This window comes from Scyliorhinus canicula, chromosome 11, assembly GCF_902713615.1.
Source record: "Scyliorhinus canicula chromosome 11, sScyCan1.1, whole genome shotgun sequence".
Classification (NCBI taxonomy): Eukaryota; Metazoa; Chordata; class Chondrichthyes; order Carcharhiniformes; family Scyliorhinidae; genus Scyliorhinus; species Scyliorhinus canicula.
In genome coordinates, this window is record NC_052156.1 from 41,824,704 (window position 1) to 41,849,011 (window position 24,308).

The 24,308-nt window shown below is 46.7% G+C and overlaps 1 protein-coding gene across 1 annotated transcript in view; it reads right to left on the reverse strand.

Annotated features, from left to right (window-relative positions):
• Window positions 1-24,308, reverse strand: part of dennd6aa (DENN/MADD domain containing 6Aa) — a 178,606-nt gene that overhangs the window by 20,841 nt on the left and 133,457 nt on the right. The window contains exons 13-17 of the mRNA XM_038812835.1: window positions 18,372-18,437; window positions 12,850-12,914; window positions 7,054-7,143; window positions 6,058-6,111; window positions 5,822-5,931 (exon numbers count right to left, since the gene is read on the reverse strand). Coding sequence (XP_038668763.1) covers window positions 5,822-5,931; window positions 6,058-6,111; window positions 7,054-7,143; window positions 12,850-12,914; window positions 18,372-18,437 — 385 coding nt within the window. The remainder of the gene's footprint in view (window positions 1-5,821; window positions 5,932-6,057; window positions 6,112-7,053; window positions 7,144-12,849; window positions 12,915-18,371; window positions 18,438-24,308) is intronic.

The window sequence follows — 24,308 nt, forward strand, 5'->3', positions numbered from 1 at the left end:
TCTGAAGGTGGTGGATCAGATGAACGTAGGACAGTACAGCACAGAACAGACCCTTTGGCCCTGGTCGATGAAAGGGTGGGGAAGGCAGGTATTCCATTCGGGTTAGATTCGAAAATGAGGGGGTGACAATTTTGATTAACACCGGATGGTATTCGAGCTGTGGAGTATAGTGGCTGACACTGGGGGGAAGATATGTGATGATGAGTGGGAAATTGGAGGAGATACCGGTGGTGCTGGTGAATATTTATTCTCCGAGCTGGGACAATGGAGTTTATGAGGCGGGTGTTGGGGAAGATCCCTGATCTAGACTAGCATCGGTTGATATTGGGGGGGGGGGGGGGGGGGGGGGGGGGGATTTTAACACGGTTTTAGACCGAAGGTTGGATCGGTTGAGTTTGAGTTCAGGGAGGGTGTCGGCGGTAGCGAAGGAGCTGAGGAGATTTATGGAGCACGTGGGGGGGTGGATCCGTGGAGGTTTGGAAGGCCGAGGGCAAAGGGATTTTCGTTCTTCTCACACATGCACAGGATGTACGCCCGAATTGACTGTTTTGTCCTAGGTAGGATGTTTTTGGCGGGGGTGGTCGACGCGGAGTATTCAGCAATAGTGGTGTTGGATTATGCTCTGCATTGGGTGGACTTGTGGGTGAATAAGGAAGGGGGCCAGCCCCCGCAATGGAGGCTAGACGTGGGGCTTTTGTTGGATGAGGTGTGTGAGAGGGTGAAGGAGGCCATTCGGGGATATGTGGAGCTAAATGACAGAGGGGAGGTTTCAGCGGCCATGTTGTGGAAAGCACTGAAGGCGGTGCTGAGAGGAGAGTTCATCTCGATACGGGCACATAGGGAGAAGGTGGTGCAGGTGGAGATGGAAAGGCTAGTGGAGGAGGTCTTGCCGGTGGACAGGAGGTACTCGGAGGCCCCGGAGGCGGGGCTGTTGAAGGAGCAGCAGAAGCTGCAGATGGAGTTTGGGTTGTTATCTGCTGGGAAGGCGGTTGGGCAGCTGAGGAGGGCGAGAGGGGTGGTTTATGAATATGGTGAGAAGGCGAGCATATTTGCTGCCGCATCATTCGAGTAAACAGGAGGCAGCGAGGGAGATTGGGAAAGTGAAGGACAGGGTGGGGGAAGAGGAGGAAAACGTGGTTTTGGATCCGGTGGGGGCGAATGGGGTGTTTAGGGATTTCTACAGTAGGCTGTATGAGTCCGAACCCCAACCGAAGAAGTGGAGGAGATGATGCAGTTTTTGGAGGGCTTGGAGTTCCCAAGGTTGGAAGAGGAACTGGTGGAGGGGCTGGGTGCCTCCATTGGGCTGGTAGAAGTGGAGGAGGGGCTGGAGGTGATGCAGTTGGGTAAGGGTTCGGGCCCAGACGGATACCAATGGCGTTCCATAGAAAGCTCTCGGGGGTCCTGGGGCCCTTGATCGTGAGGGCGTTGAACGAGGCGAGGGAGCGGGCAGCTCCCCTAATGCTGTCGCAGGTCTCAAACTCCTTGATTTTGAAGCCGGATAATGATCCGGAGCAGTGTGGGTCATATAGGCCGATCTCACTGTTAAATGTGGAGGCGCTTCTGGTGGTACTAGTGAATGTGTACGCTCCAAATTGGGATGATGTGGAGTTCATGAAGAGGATGTTGGGGAAGATCCCAGAACTGGATTTGCATAAGTTGGTCATGGGGGGGACTTTAACACAGTCTTGGACCCTGGGCTAGACCGGTCCAGCTCAAGGCCAGGCAGGGTGCCAGCAATGGGAAAGGAGGTAAAGGGGTTTATGGAGCAGATGGGGGGGGTTGGTTGGACCCATGGAGATTTGGGCGGCCAAGAGTGAAGGAGTTCTCCTACTCACATGTGCATAAAGTGTACTCCCAGATTGACTTTTTTATTTTGCACAGGGCTCTACTGACGGGGGTAGTGGACACAGGGTATTCGGCAACCACAATCTTGGATCATGTCACGCACTGGGTTGATCCGCAGGTTAGCAAGGAGTGTAGCCAGCGCCCGCACTGGAGATTGGACATAGGACTTTTAGCTGATGAAGAGGTGTGCGGGCGGCTGCGGAAATGTATTCAGAATTACCTGGAAGTTAACGACACGGGTGAAGTTACGGCGGCGGTGGTCTGGGAGGCATTGAAGACGGTGGTTAGAGGGGAGCTGATCTCGATACGGGCCCACAGGGAGAAGGTAGACAGGGCAGAGACGGACCGACTGATAAAGGAAATATTGCAGGTCGACAGGAGGTATGCGGAGACACCAGAGGCAGGGCTTCAAAGGGAGCGACGGAGGCTAAAGGCGGAGTTTGGCTTGTTAACTACAGGGAGGGCGGTGGAGTAGCTGAGAAAGGCGAGGAGGGGCGATTTATGAGTATGGAGAGAAGGCCAGCAGAATGCTTGCGCAGCAGCTTAGAAAGAGGGAGGCAGCCAGGGAGATAGAGAAAGTAAAGGACGGGGACAGGGACCTGGCCGGAGATTCAGCAGGGGTTTATAAGGCATTCAAGGAGTTTTACAGCAGGATGAGTCGGAACCCCCAGCTGGGCCGGAGAGGATGAGGCATTTTTTTAGGGGGGCTGAAGTTCCCGAAGGTGGACGGGGTGTTGGTAGAAGGGCTGGGGGCCCCGATCGGGTTGGAGGAAATAGCAGAGGGACTGAAGGCCATGCAGTCAGATAAAGGCCCGAGGCTGGACATGTACCCAGTTGAGTTCTAAAGAAAGTTCTCTAGGGGTCGCTGTTGATGAGGACATTCAATGAGGCAAGGGTACGTGGGGTGCTTCCCCCGACGATGTCACAGGCCAAGATCTCATTGATCCTGAAGCGGGACAAGGACCCGGAGCTATGCGGGTCCGAAAGGCTGATATCCCTACAAAATGTGGACGCCACACTGTTGGCCAAAGTCTTGTCTTCTAGCATTAAAGACTGCGTTCCGGACGTGATTGAGGAGGACCAGACGGGGTTTGTTAAGGGAGGCAGTTGGCGGCTAACGTAAGAAGGTTGTTAAATGTGATCATGATGCCCCCAGAAGGTAGGGACATAGAGGTAGTGGTCGCAATGGACGCAGAGAAGGCATTTGATCAGGTGGAATGGGAATATCTGTGGGAGGTACTGGGGCGGTTTGGATTTGGGCGGGGCCTCATTGACTGGGTCAGGCTGCTGTATCAGGCTCCTGTTGTGAGCGTACGGACGAACAGGTCAACATCGGACTATTTCAGGCTGCATCGGGGGACGGGACAGGGATGCCCCCTCCCCCCACTGTTGTTCGTGTTAGCCATAGAGCCGCTGGCAATTGCATTGAGAACCTCAAGAGGCTGGATGGGGCTGGTCCGCGGGGGGAGTGGAACACAGAGTCTCGCTATACGCAGACGACCTGCTCCTATATGTTTCGGACCCACTAGAAGGGATGGAAGATATTATGAGGACTCTGGGGGAATTTGGCCGGTTATAAACTGAATATGGGGAAAAGTGAGATGTTTGTGATCCAGGCAAGAGGACAGGAGGTGATTGGGGGAGTTGCCACTTAGGGTGGTAGGGGGAAGCTTTTTGTGCCTCGGCATTCCGGTGGCGCGGGAATGAGAACGCCTACACAAGTTAAATTTGGCCTGATTAGTAGACCAAATGAAGGACGATTTCCGAAGGTGGTTCACGCTCCGGTTGTCACTAGCTGGGAGGGTGCAGACAGTGAAAATGACAGTCCTCCCGAGATCCCTGTTTGTGTTTCAGTGTCTCCCCATCTTTATTCCGCAGTCCTTCTTTAAACGGGTCAGTAAGGTGAACACTGGCTTTGCTCGAGCAAGGTGGACAACGGAGAAACGGTGGCTGTGGTACACCTAGACTTCCAGAAGGCATTTGACAAGGTGCCGCATAAAAGATTGATCCAGAAGGTGAGATTGCAGGGGGTTGGGGGTAGAGTACTGGATTGAATTGAGGATTGGCTGATTGATAGAGACCAGAGGGTCGGGTTAAATGGGTCCTTCTCTGGCTGGTGAACTGTAACTAGTGGGGTGCTGCAGGGTTCAGTCCACGAACCTCAGAGTGTAACATAGCAAAATTTGCAGATGATACTAAAATATGTGGGAAACAGGCAGTGAAGAGGAGATACAGATTTTACAGATGGATATAGATAGGCTAGGAGATTGGGCCCAAATTTAGCAGATGGAGTTTAATGTGGATAAGTGTGTGATTATCCATTTTGGCCAAAAAAAGGCAGACAAATTATTATCTAAATGTAAAGCATATTCAAAATATGTCCGGGCAGAAGGATCTGGGTGTCTTTGTTCATGAATCGCAGAAAGTCTATATGCAGGTGCAAAATGTAATAGGCAAATGGAATGTTAGTGTTTATTGCAAAGAACTGGAGTATAAAAGTAGTGAAGTATTGTTGCAATTGTATAGGATGTTGGTGAGACCACACCTGGAGTATTGTGTCCAGTTTTGGTCTCCTTATTTGAGGAAGGATGTGGTGGCATTGAAGGCAGTTCAGCGGAGCTTCACCAGATTGATTCCGGGGATGAAGGGGTTGACTTATAAGGAGGGAATAAACAGTTTGGGCTTATACTCGCTGGGGGTTAGAAGGACAGAGGGGATCTGATTGAGGTTTTTAAAATACTAAAAGGGATTGATAAAGTAAATGCAGACCAAATGTGCCACCTTGTGGGGATATATAGCACAAAGGGTAGCACAGTTGCTTCACAGCTCCAGGGTCCCAGGTTCGATTCCCGCTTGGGTCCCCGTCTGTGTAGAGTCTGCACATTCTCCTTGTGTCTACGTGTGTTTCATCTGGGTGCTCCGGTTTCGTTCCACAATCCAAAGACGTGCAGGTTAGGTGGACTGGCCATGCTAAATTGCTCTTATTGTCCAAAAAGGTTAGGTGGGGTTACTGCGTAACGATGATAGTTTGGAAGTGCGGGTTTAAGTGGGGTGCTCTTTCTCAGGGCCAGTGCAGACTCGATGGGCTGAATGGCCTCTTTCTGCACTGTAAATTCTATGATAGGTTGAAAGGCAGTAGATTTAAAACGGAGATGAGGAGGCATTATTTCTCACAGAGGGTGGTGGATTTGTGGAACTCCTTGCCCCATTGTGTAGTGGAATCCGAAGCATTAAGTGGTTTTGAGAAGGAGATAGATATATTTCTGATTAAAAAACAGGTTAAACGGATATGTGGAACAGGTAGGGAAGTGGCTTTGAGACCAGGAGGAGATCTGACTGAATGACAGAGCAGACTCGAAGAGCTCAATTGCCTACTTCTGCTCCTAATTCCTATGTTCCTATGTACCACTTGGAGGTTCCCCTCTAAGTCACTCACCATCCTGACTTTGAAATATATCGCCGTTCCTTTACTGTCATGGACTCAAAATCCTGGAACTCCCTCCCTGACAGCACTTTGGGTTTACCTACACCTCAGGGACTGCAGCAGTTCAAGAAGGCAGCTCACCACCACCTTCTCAAGGGGAATTAGTGATGGGCTATAAATGTTGGTCTAGCCAACAACGCCCAGATCCCATAAATGAATTTAAAAATTGGTGTAGCTCAAAAGTGCGAACAAAGTAAAACAGGTGTGAAATTGGTATTTATCCTGATTCTATGACACTGAACTTGAAAACTTGAAAAAAAGTTTGTTCCTATCCACAACAAACTATGTGATCCTCGACTCCACAAAGTCCTTGAGATGCTACTTAATTTTACCCTTTATTGAGGATAATAAACTCTATATTTCAGTTATCAATAACTGTTTAGGCCTGAGCTAATTTGTGTTATGAGAAAAGAAAAGAACATTTCTGACTCTGGGCCGATTTCAAAATCTGGCTTAATCCAGCAAAAAGAAAACCCATCAATCAGCACTTACCTGTAGAGACCTATCCAATCTCCCTTTAACCGAGAAGTGAGTTGTGGTCCTGCTTTTTCCAGAGTCTTCATGAACTCTTCTTCACTGAAAGGCTTTAGTTGAGGGGGACTCTAGGAACATAGAACCAACATGAAAGAATTTATTGAAAAATACATTAATTTAAAAGGATATCCAAGTATCAATATAGTGAAACTGAATTGCTGATTTCCAAAAAGTTTGACCAAGTGAGTACTTACCTTCCATGGTGAGATACTCTTTTGTAAAGGCATTAAACTGGCTACGTATCGTTCCTGAAATATAATTCATCAGTCCATGACAACAGAAAGTTGGAAATATTTCAGTTTAAAGAATTTTTCCCCACATTAAATATTTTCCCACATTACTTTCTATGCCCCGCATGATTGCCAAAGCACTCATCTGCTGGCTACTCTGAAATGTGAATGGGCTATATTGAGGTTATCTGAAATAACTAGTCACAGGCTGTAAAATTTGTAATTTGACACACAGTCCATACTAATTATTTGAACTGCAAACATTCAACCTGCACATCAAAGTGAAAAACATATACAGGTTTTGTAGCGTACATTAAAACATTGGAGCCAAACTATGTTAAGCTTCTCTCTCCCGCCAGAAGTATTTTATCTCAAACTTTTCTAACATTTAATACAAACTTATGGTAAGCCAGTGTTGTATTTAGCCATATGGAGATGCAAGTTGCCAGGTTTAATCCCTGCTCTGATTAAACCACAGTAAGAAGTCTTACAACACCAGGTTAAAGTACAACAGGTTTATTTGGAATCCTAGCTTTCGGAGTACAGCTCCTTCCATCAGGTGAGTCACTCACTTGATGAAGGAGCTGCGCTCCGAAAGCTAGTGATTTCAAGTAGACCTGTTGAACTTTAACCTGGTGTTGTAAGACTTTTTACTGTACCGACCCCAGTCCAATGCCAGCATCTCCACATCCTGATTAAATCAGAGTTGCTGGAAGATGCATTAAATAGCTTTAAAAGCCCAAGCTTTGGGAACGACGAAAGGAGGAGAAAATATTAGTCAGTTGGTGTTCCTGCTGCAGGTGGTTAGCTACAATGCTTCCCACAGTCAAACAGCTTGTGAAAGTGCACTGTCCACACTCTCGCAAATGGCTGTTTGGACAAGGGACTGGAATGTTTTTGGAAGCTATAGATTAAACCACATTTTAAAAGGCAACATTTTAAATTAAGTGTAAAACTTACTAATGGAATGATGAAGCTTTGCGTCAGTTCTAAGAAGTAACGTCTAATAATTGCACTCTGTGCTTCTGAAGGACGTTTTTGTTGTATACCCTGCATGGATAGTAACAACATAATTATGGAATGTGTAAATTGAACAATACAAAGATTACAATTTAATAAACAAAATTCAGAATTCATTAGCAATGTTTAATTATCATTTTATACAACGAATCATTTACATCAGAACAAAAAGTAGCCTTAAATTAGATGTATATCTAAAACTATACCACTGACTAAGATGACATCCAAGTGAGTTTTGAGTAACATTGAATTATGTCAAATTAGTACAAAATTAAATTTCACATTTCACTTACAAGGACCAGCTTGTAATAGATTTTCAAATTCTGACTTCCGGTGGCGGCCATGGTGCGAGTGGTCGCACATATGGCAGCTGCTGCTCGAGGTGTTTTTTTGGGTCCTTTTCCCAAGTTGCTGGGTGGATGTTTTGAAGGAAAAAGGTGCAGAGATGGTGGAGGAAAGTTATACCCCATTGGTGAGGTCGGTGGATGGATTCGCGAACCATAAGTGGGTCTAGAAGAGAGGTGCAGGAGCTAGAAACTCTGTGTGATTCAGGGAAAGATGGCGGAGAGTAAACCAGAGCACCCAGAGGAAACACGCAGACACGAGGAGAACGTGCAGACTCTACACAGACAGTGACCCAAGCGGGAATCGAACGTGGGACCCTGGAGCTGTGAAGCAACTGTGCTACCCTTTGCGCTAGATTGCCCCACAAGGGGGAACATTTGGTCTACATTTACTTTATCAATCCCTTTTAGTATTTTAAAAACCTCGATCATATCCCCTCTATCCTTCTAAACCCCTACCAACGCAACGGTCGACGGAGCAGTTGATTGACTTTCTTAACATAGAACATACAGTGCAGAAGGAGGCCATTCGGCCCATCGAGTCTGCACCGACCCACTTAGCACTCACTTCCACCCTAAACTCGTAATCCAATAACCCCTCCTAACTTTTTTGGTCACTAAGGGCAATTTATCATGACCAATCCACCTAACCTGCACGTCTTTAGGCTGTGGGAGGAAACCAGAGCACCCAGAGGAAACACACACAGACAAGGGGAGAATGTGCAGACTCCGCACAGTGACCCAGCGTGGAATCGAACCTGGAACCCTGGCGCTGTGAAACCACAGTGCCAACCACTTGTGCTACCGTGCTGACCACAACGCACCACGGTAACACACGATAATGAACGAAACGCCAGCCAACAGAGGGAGGGAGGCTCAGGAGAACCTATGGAAGGTGGTAAACCTGCTGAAAGCAGGGATCGACCGTGTGGAGCAAAGGCTGGAGACCCAGAGCCAGGTGACCCTGAAGGTGAAGGAAATGGTGGGGGAGCAGGAGGAGCAGTTTACCTCTTTGGTGGCCGAAGTTGGGAGGTTGATGGAGAATCAGAAGCGGCTGAAGGTGAAAGTGGAGGATTTGGAGAATAGTGGGGATACTGGAGAGCATTGAGTGAAAAGACCCAGGCTCTTATGTAATAATAATCTTTATCATTGTCACAAGTAGGCTTACATTAACACTGCAATAAAGTTACTGTGAAAATCCCCTAGTCGCCACACTCCGGCACCTGTTTGGGTGCACTGACAGACAGAATGTCCAATTCACCCAAGAAGCACGTCTTTCGGGACTTGTGGGAGGTAACCGGAACAAGCCCACGGAGACACAGGGAGAATGTGCAAACTCCGCACAGGCAGTGACCCAAGATGGGTATCGAACCCACGTCTCTGGCACTGTGAAGCAACAGTGTTAACCACTGTGCTACCTCACCAAGATGTTGAAGAAGCTAATGGGGAGGGGGGGGGGCTTCGACTGGCCCCTGGCTGATCGAGCGTATATGAGGAAGCCGCAGGCGAATGAGTCGCCAAGGGTGATGGTGGTGGGGCTACACCGGTTTCTGGACAAAGAGAAGATCTTGCGGTGGGCCAGGCAGACGAGAAGATATACCTGGGAAGGCAACGAGCTTCGGGTATATCAGGACCTGGGCGCGGAACTAGCAAAGGGAGTCAGGTTCAACTGGGTCAAGGCTGCCCTCTTTTTAAGGGGTGAAGTTTGGAATCTTGTATCTGGCCCACCTTTGGGTGACCCACAACGGCCATGAATACTACTTTGGAACACCGGAGGCAACAGAGTTCTTGAGAGACAATGAACTGGCAGGAGAGGGAGGACATTGAACTTTAGAGGTAACGTGAGGTGGCATTGATTCTCTCTGCTCCTATTTTGCTGTATTGTGCTGGGTTCATTTGTCTTGGGTGATGGCCAGGAGAGAACTTTTCTTTTCTTATGGGCTGTTTAGCTCTTTCATGGTGTGCTTTGGTGGGAGGGTGAAGGGCGAGTGCACCATTCTTTTCTCTCTCTTCTTTATAGTGTTATTGTTATTTGTACCAAGGTGGAGTGCGAGCGAGGAGGAGGTGGAAGGTGCTTCTGTTTGGGCACCGATTTGTGGGAACCATAGGTTTGCTCCAGGTGGGCTGTATGTGGGGTTGCTGGGGTGGGGCGACAGGGATGGAACGGTTTGGGGACTTATTTGTGGCTGGCAGCTTTCCGAGCTTCAAGGAACTGGAAGAGGAGTATGAGCTGCCCAGCGGGAATGGGTTCCGGTATTTACAGGTATGGGATTACGTATGGAAGCAGATGTCGTCCTTTCCCGACCTGCCGCCCCTGGGGCTGCAAACAAGGCGCTGTCGAAAACAGGAGTTGGCAAGGGTAGGGCGTCAGAGATTTATAGGGAGTTGATGGACTGTGAAGATGCCCCAATTGGGGACGTTAAGCGGAAGTGGGAGGAAGAGCTGGGGGGGGGGGGGGGGGGGGGGGGAAAGAGGAGATGGAGGCTGGGTTATGGGAGGAGGCTCGGACGAGAGTGAACTTACCCTGCACAGCTTTGGGTTGCGGGGGCGAAACTCACGCAAACACAGGGCGAATGTGCAAACTCCACACGGCCAGTGACCCAGAGCCGGGATCGAACCTGGGACCTCGGTGCCGTGAGGCAGCAGTGCTAACCACTGCACCACCGTGCTGCCCAACTGTTTTTTAAAACCTCTTCCTGTCTCTCTCCCGTCCCCCAGGGCTCTTGCGCCCTTTTTGAGTTTTCGCTTAGCCTCATTCAATTTAACGTAGTCCATAGGGTGCATTTGATGGTGGCCAGAGTGAGCAGATTCTTTGCGGGGGTACAGGATAGGTGCAGGCGGTACACGGGCAGGCCCCCGAACCATGTCCACATATTCTGGGCTTGTCTGAGACTGGAGGGACTCTGGCAGGGGTTTGCTGACCTTATGTCTGAGGTACTGGCGGGGCAGCATGGTGGCGCAGTGGTAGCACTGCAGTTTCACGGCGCCGAGGTCCCAGGTTCGATCCCGACTCTGGGTCACTGTCCGTGTGGAGTTTGCACATTATCCCCGTGTTTGTGTGGGTTTCGCTCCCACAACCCAAAGATGTGCAATGTAGGTGGATTGGCAAGGCTAAATTGCCTCTTTAATTGGAAAAAATGAACTGACTACTCTAAATTTGGAAAACAAATGTCTGAGGCACTGGGGGTGAAGGTTGTCCCGAGTCCAGAAGTGGCGATTTTTGGAGTGTCAGAAGACCCAGGAGTCCAGGGGGCGAGAGAGGCCGATGTCTTGGCCGTTGCCTCCCTGATAGCCCAGAGACGGATTTTGTTGGAATAGAGGGACCCAGGGCCGCTGAAACCAGAGATGTGGGTGAGCGATCTCACGGAATTCCTAAAGCTGGAAAAGATTAAGATCACCTCGAGAGGGTTTGTGGAAAGGGGGAGGGGTCGTCCAGAGATGGAAGCCGGTCATTGACTTCTTCAAAGATAGTTAAGACATCAGCAGTGGGGGCGGGGGTTTATAGGGGGTAAATACGGAGGAGGCAGGATGGGTGGAGGGGAACGGGAGGGAGGGGTTTTATTTATTGGCCATGTGATTTCCTGTTTGTTCTCTTTTTCTTGGTTTTAGATTGTGTTTTATGTATATATATTTACAAATGCCTTAATAAAATTATTTTAAAAATAGATTTTCCAATTCTATTTTATCTTAATTTTGTGCAAGCTACAATTTTCCTGTTATGTCATGCTTTTAAGATGAATTGCACGCAGCATTCAAAATTATAAAGAAATTGACAAAAAATTAATTAGTACTTTCACCTCTGTGACCTGCAATGGAATCAAAATCACACTGCAGGGAACAAATTCTGTAGCCCAACATTAAAGGTTTAACACTGAAAAACAATGTGAAGTCTCAATCTGTGCCATATTGCCTACAAGAGGCACTAGACTGCCATTTTAACTTTGGTGTTGCGGTAGGTAAGAAAAAAAAAATCAAGGATTATTCTTTGGCTGGAATAAGTGAAGGACCCTTCTTGAGGCAAAATAGTGTTATCATCTCGGTAAAGACCAGTAAGGTGTTTAGTTATTATTTTAGAATCCAAAAATCAGATATTTGATAAAAGAATGAAGCCACAAGGTTTCTGATTAAAATCAAGAGAATTTTACTGCACAGAAAAATAAACAACACGAATACCAATATCAGGCACACAGAGTTATGTTAAAGATATTGAAAGTGCAATGAAGACAGTCTTATACTTTACACTAAAATGTTGAAGTCAAATTTCCATCTATAGCTATTTGGCTTACAATCCCTCATCAGATACTGACCAGACTATTGGTAGATTAACCACTTAGTCAGAGTACTGTTTCAAAGGTTTGTACATGGGTTGAGATTTCTTGACCGTTCTGCTTGTTTCCAGCAAGGTTGTCCCTTCAAATCTCCACCAGTCATCTCAATGGTTGTAGACTCCCAGTTCAACATAAGTGTCACCAGTATCTTAAGCATAGCCATCTCGGGTCAGAACCCTCCTGGTTCTAATATTCTTTCACTTTGAATTCTTGTATCTAAAACTCTTTCTCTTCACAGCTTGGCTATTCCAGAAGTACAACTCACTCTCTGGCATTCTAAAGTTAACAAGATGTTTAAACTCTTTTAGCCAATACCAATAACTTCAAGTGAGCTCTGTTTCCCTGCACCAAGCTTGAACTAAACCAAAAGAACTAAAACCCCTCTTGAGCCCAGAGGCACACCCATAATCTCTCATTCCCATGAATAATTTCTTGTCAAACTTTTCTATTTTTTAAACTTGCAGGCAACTTGGTCACAAGATCAGTGACAAGAAGCTTTACTGGTAATGATCTCCTCGGGAAACATTGTTCTTAAAGGACCATCATAAAAATATACACTTCTCCCCAAAACAACATGTGCCATCAGAGTAGATAAACCTACACTACATGTTGGCCATGCAATAGTGCTTTCTCTATCCATCTCATGGCTTATGTAGATGTAGAGCAACAATTATAGTTTTACATTCAGGTGGTCAGGCTAGATAATTGAAATCAGGAGTAGCGAAGTGTATTGCTGTGCTCGCTCCTTCGTATTTCTGAATTTAGCACATTATATGTTCTACAGTCTTTTCTGTCTGACCACACCGGAGTGCTTTTAGATTTTCCATTTGTGCATCGAGTATTAGCATCCACCATGATTTGTTCAGACGGGGTAGGGGTTGTCGATGAGTTTTGCAGAAGATTAAAGCTAGGCATCTTCTGCATCAGGTCTCTCATGAGGTATTTATGACTTCTTGTGAGCTCCATTTAGCTTTCCAAACTTGAACAATGGATGCAAAAGGCTTAGATAAATTTGCAAAAGCTAAATAAAGGCAATTTTGGATGATTCACTCAACAAGTCCTACCTTCTGTACTTGTTTTATTATCTCTTCATCTCGGCTCAGAAATGTTTTATAGGACGTGTACACACCTACAGGAAAAGATAACAATTAGTATAGCTGCTATTTAGGACAGAAATAGCAATTCAAAAGACTATGTAAAACAGTTAAAAGGAATAAAATCATACCCAAAACTCTCCCATTCTATTATTAGATTTGCATAGTTGAAGTTCCTTTTCTAAAAATTTATATAATTAATTCTATAGTAAACGGCTCCTGATTTCAAGAGGAAATAAAACACAAAATTCTAATATTACTCCTCCACCAACCAAAATCTAGATGATATTGGATCACAAATCTAATGGGCTTAGATCAAAAATATGTTTGGTGCAATGGACCTTGTCTGTAGTTTCTCAAGAAATCAGTAATATGATGAAACACTCCTTAATAAAAGAAAGAGGTGTGTTTATATAGTATTTTCCAAGACCACTGGACATTTCAAAGCCAATTAAGTAGTTTTGAAGGATAGTCGCTATTGTAATGGAGGAAAGGTGGCAGCTAATTTGCGCTCAGTAAACACCCGCAATCAGCAATGTGATATTGACCAGATGATCTGTTTTTGTGATGTTGGTTGAGGGTCAGGGTGTCAGAATCCCCTATTCTTCTTGGAATTAGTGCCATTGAGTCTTTTGCATCCACTTGAGCAGGCAGATGGGTGCTGGTTTAATGCGTCATCCAAAAGATGGCACTTCAATAGCACAGAATACCCTCTGTACTGCACCAAGTATCAGCCTTGATTTTCTTTGTGCTCAAAGTCTGGAGTGGTACATGAACCCAGGATAAGCAATCAACAAGCTAATTAAGGGCCACATACACAATTTAAAGACTAAACGTAACTGCTGACTTTACTCTGACATTTGCAACTGCATCCAACAAAAAAACACATCTGAATCTATCCACAGCCTGAATCTTTCATTATTATCTTGTCTAAGATATGGATACGTTGTTTGATGTTTATTTTTGGAGATCCTTAATCTTGCAAATCCAACAGAAACGCACCAGGCATTCATGATTCAAATTGTTTTTGTAGTCACAGAGATTTCTGAGCTGTTCAATTTTTTGTTTAACTTTTCACCTCAAACACAGGGCTGAATTTTGCTGCAAGCTTTGGTAACCTGAAGTTGGGACCATTTCTGTGTTCCGACTCTGTTCGGCTTCATAGCATGCCTGTTGGTTGAAGTTTAAGATAGACAACCAAATAAAAAGCTGCATTTTTATTCACTGTCCAATTAGGAACAGTGATCGGGTTCCATAGGCAAGAGCCCAGGAAAGTCCAGTCGACTGTAAAAGAACCCTCACCATGTGACCAGCTGGAGCACTGCTGAAGACTAAACAGCAAGAATGGTAGGAATGCACTGAGGTTGCAATCACCATCACAGGTGCAGTTGAGAGCACACCATGTCAGTGGTAACTGGAGTCATCCATCTCCAGGAAGTCCATATTCCATGGCAAAAGCTGACAGATGGGATGATCGATGCCGTAACATTTTCTGTCTGTATCGCTTAAAAAGCCAGCATTAGGGGCTTTTCACAGTTACTTCATTTGAAGCCTACTTGTGACAATAAGCGATTTTCATTTTTCATTTGTAATGCAGCCTTCATCTTCTGTACTGCAGCAGCATCCTTTCACTTGTTGTGAAGCTGACCCAGTGGAGGAGCCAGTGTCCCCAAGTAAAAAATTCTCTCTATTTGAAGTAGATAGATTTTTGGCCTCAAAGGGGACCATGAGATATGGACAGCAGATGGAAAGTGCAGTCAAGGATAATGATCAACCATGATCTTATTAAATGCAGAGCAGGCTTAAGGGACTGTACGGTCTACTCCTGCTCCCAATTCTCATGTTCTTCTATTCTCTAAGAAAATTTAAACCAAATGACTCCTTAAATTCTGGAACGGCTACCGTTTAGGACAAGAGCAGCAGATACCCGTGAACACCACCACTGGAGGTTCTCCTCCAAGTCATTCGTTATCCAGACTTGGAAATGTATTGCTATTCCGTCACTGTTGTGGGGTCAAAATCCTGAAATTCCATTCCTTATAGTACTATGGATTTACCTACACCTGCATAAGAAGATAAGGACTAGGGGCAGGAGTAGGCCATCTGGCCCCTCGAGCCTGCTCCGCCATTCAATGAGATCATGGCTGATCTTTTGTGGACTCAGCTCCACTTTCCGGCCCGAACACCATAACCCTTAATCCCTTTTTTCTTCAAAAAACTATCTATCTTGACCTTAAAAACATTTAATGAAGGAGCCTCAACTGCTTCACTGGGCAAGGAATTCCATAGATTCACAACCCTTTGGGTGAAGAAGTTCCTCCTAAACTCAGTCCTAAATCTACTTCCCCTTATTTTGAGGCTATGCCCCCTAGTTCTGCTTTCACCCGCCAGTGGAAACAACCTGCCCTCATCTATCCTATCTATTCCCTTCATAATTTTAAATGTTTCTATAAGATCCCCCCTCATCCTTCTAAATTCCAACGAGTACAGTCCCAGTCTACTCAACCTCTCCTCGTAATCCAACCCCATCAGCTCTGTGATTAACCTCGTGAATCTCCTCTGCACACCCTCCAGTACATCCTTTCTCAAGTAAGGAGACCAAAACTGAACACAATACTCCAGGTTTGGTCTCACTAACACCTTACACAATTGCAGCATAACCTCCCTAGTCTTAAACTCCATCCCTCTAGCAATGAAGGACAAAATTCCATTTGCCTTCTTCATCACCTGTTGCACCTGTGAACCAACTTTCTGTGATTCATGCACTAGCACACCCAGGTCTCTCTGCACAGCAGCATGCTTTAATATTTTATTGTTTAAATAATAATCCCGTTTGCTGTTATTCCTACCAAAATGGATAACCTCACATTTGTCAACATTGTATTCCATTTGCCAGACCCTAGCCCATTCACTTAACCTATTCAAATCCCTCTGCAGACTTCCAGTATCCTCTGCACCTTTCGCTTTACCACTCATTTTAGTGTCATCTGCAAACTTGGACACATTGCCCTTGGTCCCCAACTCCAAATCATCTATGTAGATTGTGAACAATTGTGGGCCCAACACGGATCCCTGAGGGACACCAGTAGCTACTGATTGCCAACCAGAGAAACACACATTAATCCTCACTCTTTGCTTTCTATTAATTAACCAATCCTCTATCCATGCTACTACTTTACCCTTAATGCCATGCATCTTGATCTTATGCAGCAGCCTTTTGTGTGGCACCTTGTCAAAAGCTTTCTGGAAATCCAGATATACCACATCCATTGGCTCCCCGTTATCCACCGCACTGGCAATGTCCTCAAAAAATTCCACTAAATTAGTTAAGCATGACCTGCCCATTATGAACCCATGCTGCGTCTGCCCAATGGGACAATTTCTATCCAGATGCCTCGCTATTTCTTCCTTGATGATAGATTCCAGCATCTTCCCTATTACCGATGTTAAGCTCACTGGCCTATAATTTCCTGCTCTCTGCCTACCTCCTTTTTTAAACAGTGGTGTCACGTTTGATAATTTCCAATCCACCGGGACCACCCCAGAGTCTAGTGAATTTTGGTAAATCATCACTAGTGCATCTGCAATTTCCCTAGCCATCTCTTTTAGCACTCTGGGATGCACTCCATCAGGGCCAGGAGACTTGTCTACCTTTAGCCCATTAGCTTGCCCATCACTACCTCTTTAGTGATAACAATCCTCTCAAGGTCATCACCTGTCATAACCTCATTTCTATCAGTCACTGGCATGTTATTTGTGTCTTCCACTGTGAAGACCGACCCAAAAAAACCTGTTCAGTTCCTCAGCCATTTCCTCATCTCCCATTATTAAAACTCCCTTCTCATCCTCTAAAGGACCAATATTTACCTTAGCCACTCTTTTTTGCTTTATATATTTGTAAAAACTTTTGCTGTCTGCTTTTATATTCTGAGCAAGTTTACTCCATTACTCTATCTTACTCTTCTTTATAGCTTTTTTAGTAGCTTTCTGTTGCCCCTTAAATATTTCCCAGTCCTCTAGTCTCCCACCAATCTTTGCCACTTTGTATGCTCTTTCCTTCAATTTGATACTCTCCCTTATTTCCTTAGATATCCATGGCCGATTTTCCCTCTTTCTACCGTCCTTCCTTTTTGTGGGTATAAAGCTTTGTTGAGCACTGTGAAAAATCGCTTGGAAGGTTCTCCACTGTTCCTCAACTGTTCCACCATAAAGTCTTTGCTCCCAGTCTACCTTAGCTAGTTCTTCTCTCATCCCATTGTAATCTCCTTTGTTTAAACACAAAACACTAGTATTTGATTTTACCTTCTCACCCTCCATCTGTATTTTAAATTCCACCATATTGTGATCGCTCCTTCCGAGAGGATCCCTAACTATGAGATCATGAATCAATCCTGTCTCATTACACAGGACAAGATCTAGGACCGCTTGTTCCCTTGTAGGTTCCATTACATACTGTTCTAGGAAACTATCGCGGATACATTCTATAAACTCCTCAAGTTTGCCTTGGCCGACCTGGTTAAACCAATCGACATGTAGATTAAAATCCCCCATGATAACTGCTGTACCATTTCTACATGCATCAGTTAGCTCTTTGTTTATTGCCTGCCCCACCATAACGTTACTATTTGGTGGCCGATAGACTACTCCTATTAGTGACTTTTTCGCCTTACTATTCCTGATTTCCACCCAAATGGATTCAACCTTATCCTCCATAGCACTGATATCATCAGGTTTGCAGCAGTTCCAGAAGGCACTCACCCTCACCTTCTAAAGGAGAAACTAGGCATGGATAATAAATGCTGGCCCAGCCAGTGATGTCCACATCCCATAAAAATGAATTTAAGAATTGGCCTTCTGCCATTGCCGGGTGGATTGCTGCCAAAGCTGATAGTCCTCTCCTCGCAAAAACCCATGGAAGCAGAAAGACGTCAGGGAGCCAAGCCAGATGCATTTTAAAAAACCTGCCCAGCCTGCCTGCCTCCAAAGCCGGAAGGGGCTCGGAAAAATCTGGTCGCCAATTCTGAAACAAATTATGTTGCTGAGCAATGATCCTCTTCATTTCATTTGCGAGAAGTAGCTTTATTGCAAAAATATTAACCCAATACTGTTAAAACATAAATTTGGAAATAGTTTAAAAAATGTAACTACTGACCTCAATGTTTCCAATCACTTTTGCTTCCACACTAAATATTTAAGGTGACATTATTTACGAAAGCTATTCTAGCTTTTATTTTGCTTCTTACTCATTCTCACCTGATGGAGCCTGACTCACTATTTATTTGAAACCAGGGTAAAATTTAGAAGCTTAAATTAGCACAAGTGTCAAACCATATAATTCAGCAGTGCAAGCAACAGCCAAGTACCAATAAAATAAGCCTTCTTGTCTCTGGTACTGGAGGGGTGGAATTATTATTTTCACTCTCACTTGATAGCAACAGACAATAATCTATCAATTTATAAAATAACCAGTGAAAAAAAAATGTTTTGTTAACCAGGTTTCGAGTCCAAAGTCTTCAGATTTTTCAATTTCTTCACCTTGACTTGCTTTGGAATATCACCTATAACAGAACAGAGTTCAACAATATGCTAACCAGACTTAATTTAAAAAATTCTGGAACCATTTATTCAGCTAGTTTAAATTAAATATAGACATTTTCTTTTAAAGAAAAACAATTACAAACTGAATGTTTTCAACTTTTATTCAATACATGCAATTCCCTCAATAAGTGGGAAGGAAAATGGAAAGAAAAAGAGAGTAAGAGGAAGACAAGGAAAGAAAACATGCAATGATGCATTTTCTATTTTTTTCTGAAGGCGCTGACTTTTAACGGGAGTATGCTTCCAAAGCATTTGATACCCCATATAATTTGTTCAAAGTGGCTATTCTGCACACACAAGACCAGCCAGTGAAATCTGGTAATATTTGTAACTGTGCAGGGTAATACAGCTAAGCTCAATGCTTTTTCATCACACTTCCAAATGCAGGCCTGCATATTGGGAATATGAATTTTATAGTGGGCAGCACGGTAGTTAGCATAAATGCTTCACAGCTCCAGGGTCCCAGGTTCAGTTCCCGGCTGGGTCACTGTCTGTGCGGAGTCTGCACGTCCTCCCCGTGTGTGCGTGGGTTTCCTCCGGGTGCTCCGGTTTCCTCCCACAGTCCAAAGATGTGCAGGTTAGGTGGATTGGCCATGCTAAATTGCCCGTAGTGTCCTAAAAAAAAGTAAGGTTGGGGGGGTTGTTGGGTTACGGGTATAGGGTGGATACGTGGGTTTGAGTAGGGTGATCATTGCTCGGCACAACATCGAGGGCCGAAGGGCCTGTTCTGTGCTGTTCTATGTTCTATATACTCTGAAGTCCTGGGTGCCAATTGACAACCTAACTATAATAGAACATGATCCAACTGCATACTTAAAATCAACTAACTGCACTGACCAGAAATCTTATTTGCATGGCTTAATACCATAACAGGTAGTGCACATTTCTCAAAAGGATATTGGAGGATCAATTGTATACATAATACAACAGGGCTTAAATGGCAAAATAGATTTTGACTAAGTTGTCAGAGTTGTTTTTTCAAGGTGTATAAATGTTTCTGTAAGGTTAGATTCAGAATTCCATAACATTGCGATAGAAGCTCAAAAGCTCATTTACATTCTCAACCTTATTTATAAATCCCTTCATGACCTTACCTCGCCCCATCTCTACAACTTCCTCTAGCCTACAATCTTCCAAAGTCTCTGTACTCTTCTATTCTGGCTCCTTGGGCATCCCATTCCCTATTATTGATCCTTTCACCGGTGGTGATTATGCCGTCAGCACCTTAAGATATTGTACTACATTAAAGATACTGTATAAATAGAAGTTGGTGTTGTTTAGATCTAATTTTGATATGAAGTGTTAACTTGCTATTCCAAGGGAGGATCATACTGTACAATCAAATATTTCAATGTGTTGTGAGAAAATGGCTTCTTAACTCACCGAAAGTCCAGGTGCCATTCCATTTCATAATTGGTGCTTTGCTTTCTGTTCCCATATTGAAAAGGTAATCTCACCTCAGAACAATAACTTTTGATAGACATTTATTTTGCACCAAGCTCTACCTCTGGGTGTTCTAGACAACTAGTTCACAGATAATTAGTTCAATGCATCTGACTCTCTCAGGCAAAGAGTGGTCTGTGTTTTTGAAGCAATTGCAAAAAGCAGCCAGTGTTTTAAAACTTAGAATCAACTTCGCTTTGAAGGTTTGAGCTAAAAAAGGGGAACACATGTTAGTGTGGTGTTAGGCAGTGTTCATACTGTTTTCCATAAATGAGAAGGCTGTGGTAATTGATTTTCTCACTGTGAAAACTAAATAAAGTGTATTGTGCATTTTGTATAAATAAATCCATTATTGTGCTGAAACCGTCTCAAAAGGGTGCTTTTCAATGCATCTTTGTAACAAGGAGAATTCATGGTATGTTTAATATTTTAATGTCCGATTCACAAAGTGAGTGATTTTGAAATGAATGAAATGAATGAAAATGAAATGAAAATCGCTTAGTGTCACGAGTAGGCTTCAATTAAGTTATTAAGCCCTTAGTAGCCACATTCCGGCGCGTGTTCGGGGAGACTGGTACGGCAATCGAACCGTGCTGCTGGCCTGCTTTAAAAGCCAGCGGTTTAGCCCAGTGAGCTAAACCATCCCTTTTGGTTAGGAACACACATAAATGTGAGGTAGTATATTCAATATACACCCGGCCTCACCATTGTACTGAACTTTGACTCCAGCGTCAGTCGGTCCCCTTCACGACCCCTCAGGCACCGGACATAGAACAGAGGCATCTAGGTTTGGTGTAACAGTGACTTTAATCGTGACATTCACAAACAAGTTCCCTAGCCCCTATAACTAATCTGTGCCCTGCACCCGTACCAATTTACTCAGTGTTGAACTTCTTTGCCTTAAAGGCCCTACCACTACGCCTTGGTGTTTCCCCAGATGGTACAGCACGAGTGGAGGCGGACTGCTGAGACTCCTGCCCTGCAACTTGGCTCCCCGTCGGCGCGCGTTTCCTGGGGCGGCCCGGCTTGGATGGGCCAGGCTGCTTGGCGTGGTGCCACCCTGTTCTGCACAATGCCCACCAGATGCACCAGGGACGGAACGGGGGGAGTCCGAGTGTTCCGGGACCTCCCTTGCGTGAGTCACCGGGACAGGCCCTAGAACGTCCTCCTCCCTCGGGGAGCCCAGTGGCCCCTGGGCCTCACTATGGGATCGTGGTGCGAACGGAGACAAGTGCCGTGGCACCACTAACACCTGGCGCTGCCAGTCCTGGAGGCCCGCTGTGGCATCGACCAGGGTCTGAACGTTCGCAGCGATAGAGTGCGCCATCCCTGTCAGGGACTGTTCAACCTCCCTCTGGGCATGTGCGACGTCAACCAGCACGTGCGCAATGCCACCGTGCTCTCAGCGATGCCCTGCTGAGACTGGGCCATGGCCGGCTGAGGTTCGGCCAGACCCCGGAGCGCAGCGACTGTCCTGCGCCACGGTTGATGCATGCACATGAAGCCCCATGCCTTGCAGAACCGGACCCATGGACGAAACCATTGCCCCCACCGCGGATGCCACCCGTGCGGTGTCAGCCTGGGTGGCAGCCATGACCGACACCACTCTCTGCTGCTGGACACGGATGTACTCCTTCAACTGCGTCTGCAGATGCTGGAAGGCGGCCGTCATCCCGTAGTCCACTCCCTGGGTTTCCAAATGCATCGGGTCTGTGGGTGGGTCTGGTAAGTCCAGGAACCGTCTGGGTGGCAGCTGGGTGCTGGGGCTGGGCTGCCCTCCGTCCAGCCCCTCGGCTGCTCCTATGTCCACCTGCTGTACCGGTTCGGCTGTGTGGTGCGCACCAGTCAGTGTCCCAGAGGCCTCATCACTAACGTGCCCAACCGAGGTGAGGGTATCTGCGATGGTGGAGGGTTTGGTGACAGCTGTGACGCAAGGTCCATCGGACTCCAGGTCTATGGTCTCCTGGGTCGAGCAGTGGACCGATGGACGTTGTCCCCGGCCCATGTGAGGGGCCTTGTCCGGTCTGTCCATCATCTGTCTGGCCGTCCTCTGTGCGTCACTGCCCCGAGTCCCCGTCCTCTGTCCGTCACTGTCCTGGCTCTCCGTCCTCTCTTCGTCTGTCTCGTGGCCATCAGTGTCCTGACTGTCCGTCCTGTGTTTGTCAGTGTCGTTTGTGTCGGTCCTCTGTGCGTCCGTCTCCTGTGGCCCAGCTTCGGAAGAGGGCCCTCCTGTCCGTTTTCCTTCTCCTCCCTGGCGTGCGTCCCTGTGGGTTGATGGACATGGACCTGGACGGTGGGGGCTTCTCCGAGACATTCCGGGACGATTGGCGGCTGGCCCTGGAATACACAATAAAGCATGTATCGTTAGACACACAGAGTCGGGTGTGAGGGGGTGCAGTGTGAGGGAGGGGTTATGGGGGCAGTGTGAGGGGGGGGGGGGGGTTGGGGAGTGTGAGGGGGGTTTAGGGGGCGGAGATGGCAGTGTGAGGGGGTGCAGTGTGAGGGAGAAGGGGGGAAGTGAGGGGCTGAGGGAGTGTAGCCGGGTACGGGAGTCTCACTTGGTACTGCGCCTCCGATCTGGCATGGTGCTACCTCCCGGGTGGCGGCTCCCCCAGCGAGGGCCAGAGCCCTCTGCTCATGGACAGTGAGGGGGTGCAGCACAGGTGATCCCCCTCCGGTTCTTGGACATTGGCTGTGGGCAGTCTTATCCTATGCGGGGGGAGGGGAACCATCAGACTTAGGCGGTCAACAGCAAGACGTGCAGATGTTGGCAACATTATGACTGGGGGGCACCATGCCATGGCAGCTCACAAGGGTCGTGTAGTGCCCATCTGGGTCATGTCGTGCACCATCTCTTCTGCGTGGGCGGGGGGGGGGGGGGGGGGGGGGAGAACGTGCGGCACGTGGCGTTGGGGGGTGGGGGGGGGGGGGGAGAGATGGCCCGGGGGAACTCTCGGGGTACTTACCCTGACTGTCTTCGTGAGGTCGTGGAGCTTCTTGCGGCACTGCTCTCCAGCACGTGGGGTGTGCCCCACAGCGCTAATGGCGATGCCCACATCACGCCAGCCTGTGCTGGCCAGGTGCCGGTGGCCACGTCTTGGGCACAAAACCGCCCTTGGGTCTTCCAACACGTCCAGCAGTGTCTCCAGGTCATTTTCGCGGAACCTGGGAGCGGCATGGCGGGGCGCAGCCATCTCTGTTTAGGGGCCAGTGCGCGGATCGCGCACATAAAATGATGGGGCACCACATCATCCCGGCGTCGCGCGATGACGACGCCGCACTGGCACCACGCCTACCGTGTTTCTTGTGGCCCCGCTGCTGGCCCCTTTTTGGGGCCTGAATCGATGCTGCCGGTGGCGCGTTAGCGCCGTCGTGAAACGCGACGACATTCACAACGGCGCGGCACTCTGACTCGCCATCGGAGAATCCCGTCCCTGATGTAATCCTAGATGAACCCTGGGTAGATAGTGGGCAGAAACAGATGGAGTCCAGATTGCAGAAAATACAGGTTTCCGAAGAATCTGAACCCAGGAAATTAAAAAAAACGTCAAAAGTTGTGACATCTGCGTTGGCCAGAAAACCTGGGGATATCTGATCTATGTTGTTTAGTACATTAGATGATGCTTCGACATGCAAAGCAATGGAAACAATTACACACTTAATCTAACATGCTTTCATAAAAGTAAAACAAAATGGGAAATGGGTTCAGTGCTGGGTGACTCCCTGGTCCTCCCCCTGGAATCCAGGCACCTTAGCACTGCCCAGGTGGCACTGTCAAGCCAGAAGGAGCACTGCTGTAAGGAGGCTTGGGGGGCCTGAAGAGGGGATACCCCCAGGGACCCCATAGCGGGGTGTCCTCACTTGGTGGTGGGGGGGGGGGTAGTGTTCAAAATGGCAGCCTGATCTGAGAGTTCAGCTCCCCAGTGCTAAAAAAAAATTCTAAGTGTGGGCTAAACAGATGAGAAATGCCCCAGGGCCCCAAAAAGTGACTGTGTCATTGAACACCGGTGTGGAACTCGCCAGCAGAGCCGGCTGGAAACTCCCTGAAAAACCTGCCACAAATTAAGTTAGCAATTTTTGGGGGAAAATAGTTAAAAATATTTTAATTATTACATATTTTAAAGTATGCTGATAGTGTTGCTTTAAGAAATGATGCCATTAATACGAATGAGGGTAGGGCAGGAGTTAGGATGCGCAGCTCATGTACATGACAGTATGGAAGCATTAAACAGAAACCAACTATTTCTCCACTGGTTAGTGGGAGAAGGCAGGAAGTGGGAAGAAGAAACATTTTTCTAAACCATTGAATAGTGGAATACAAGTTTATACCTGGGAACCTTCCATTCTGGATACCAGATAAAGACTTTAATCATCCAGCGGCTAATTTA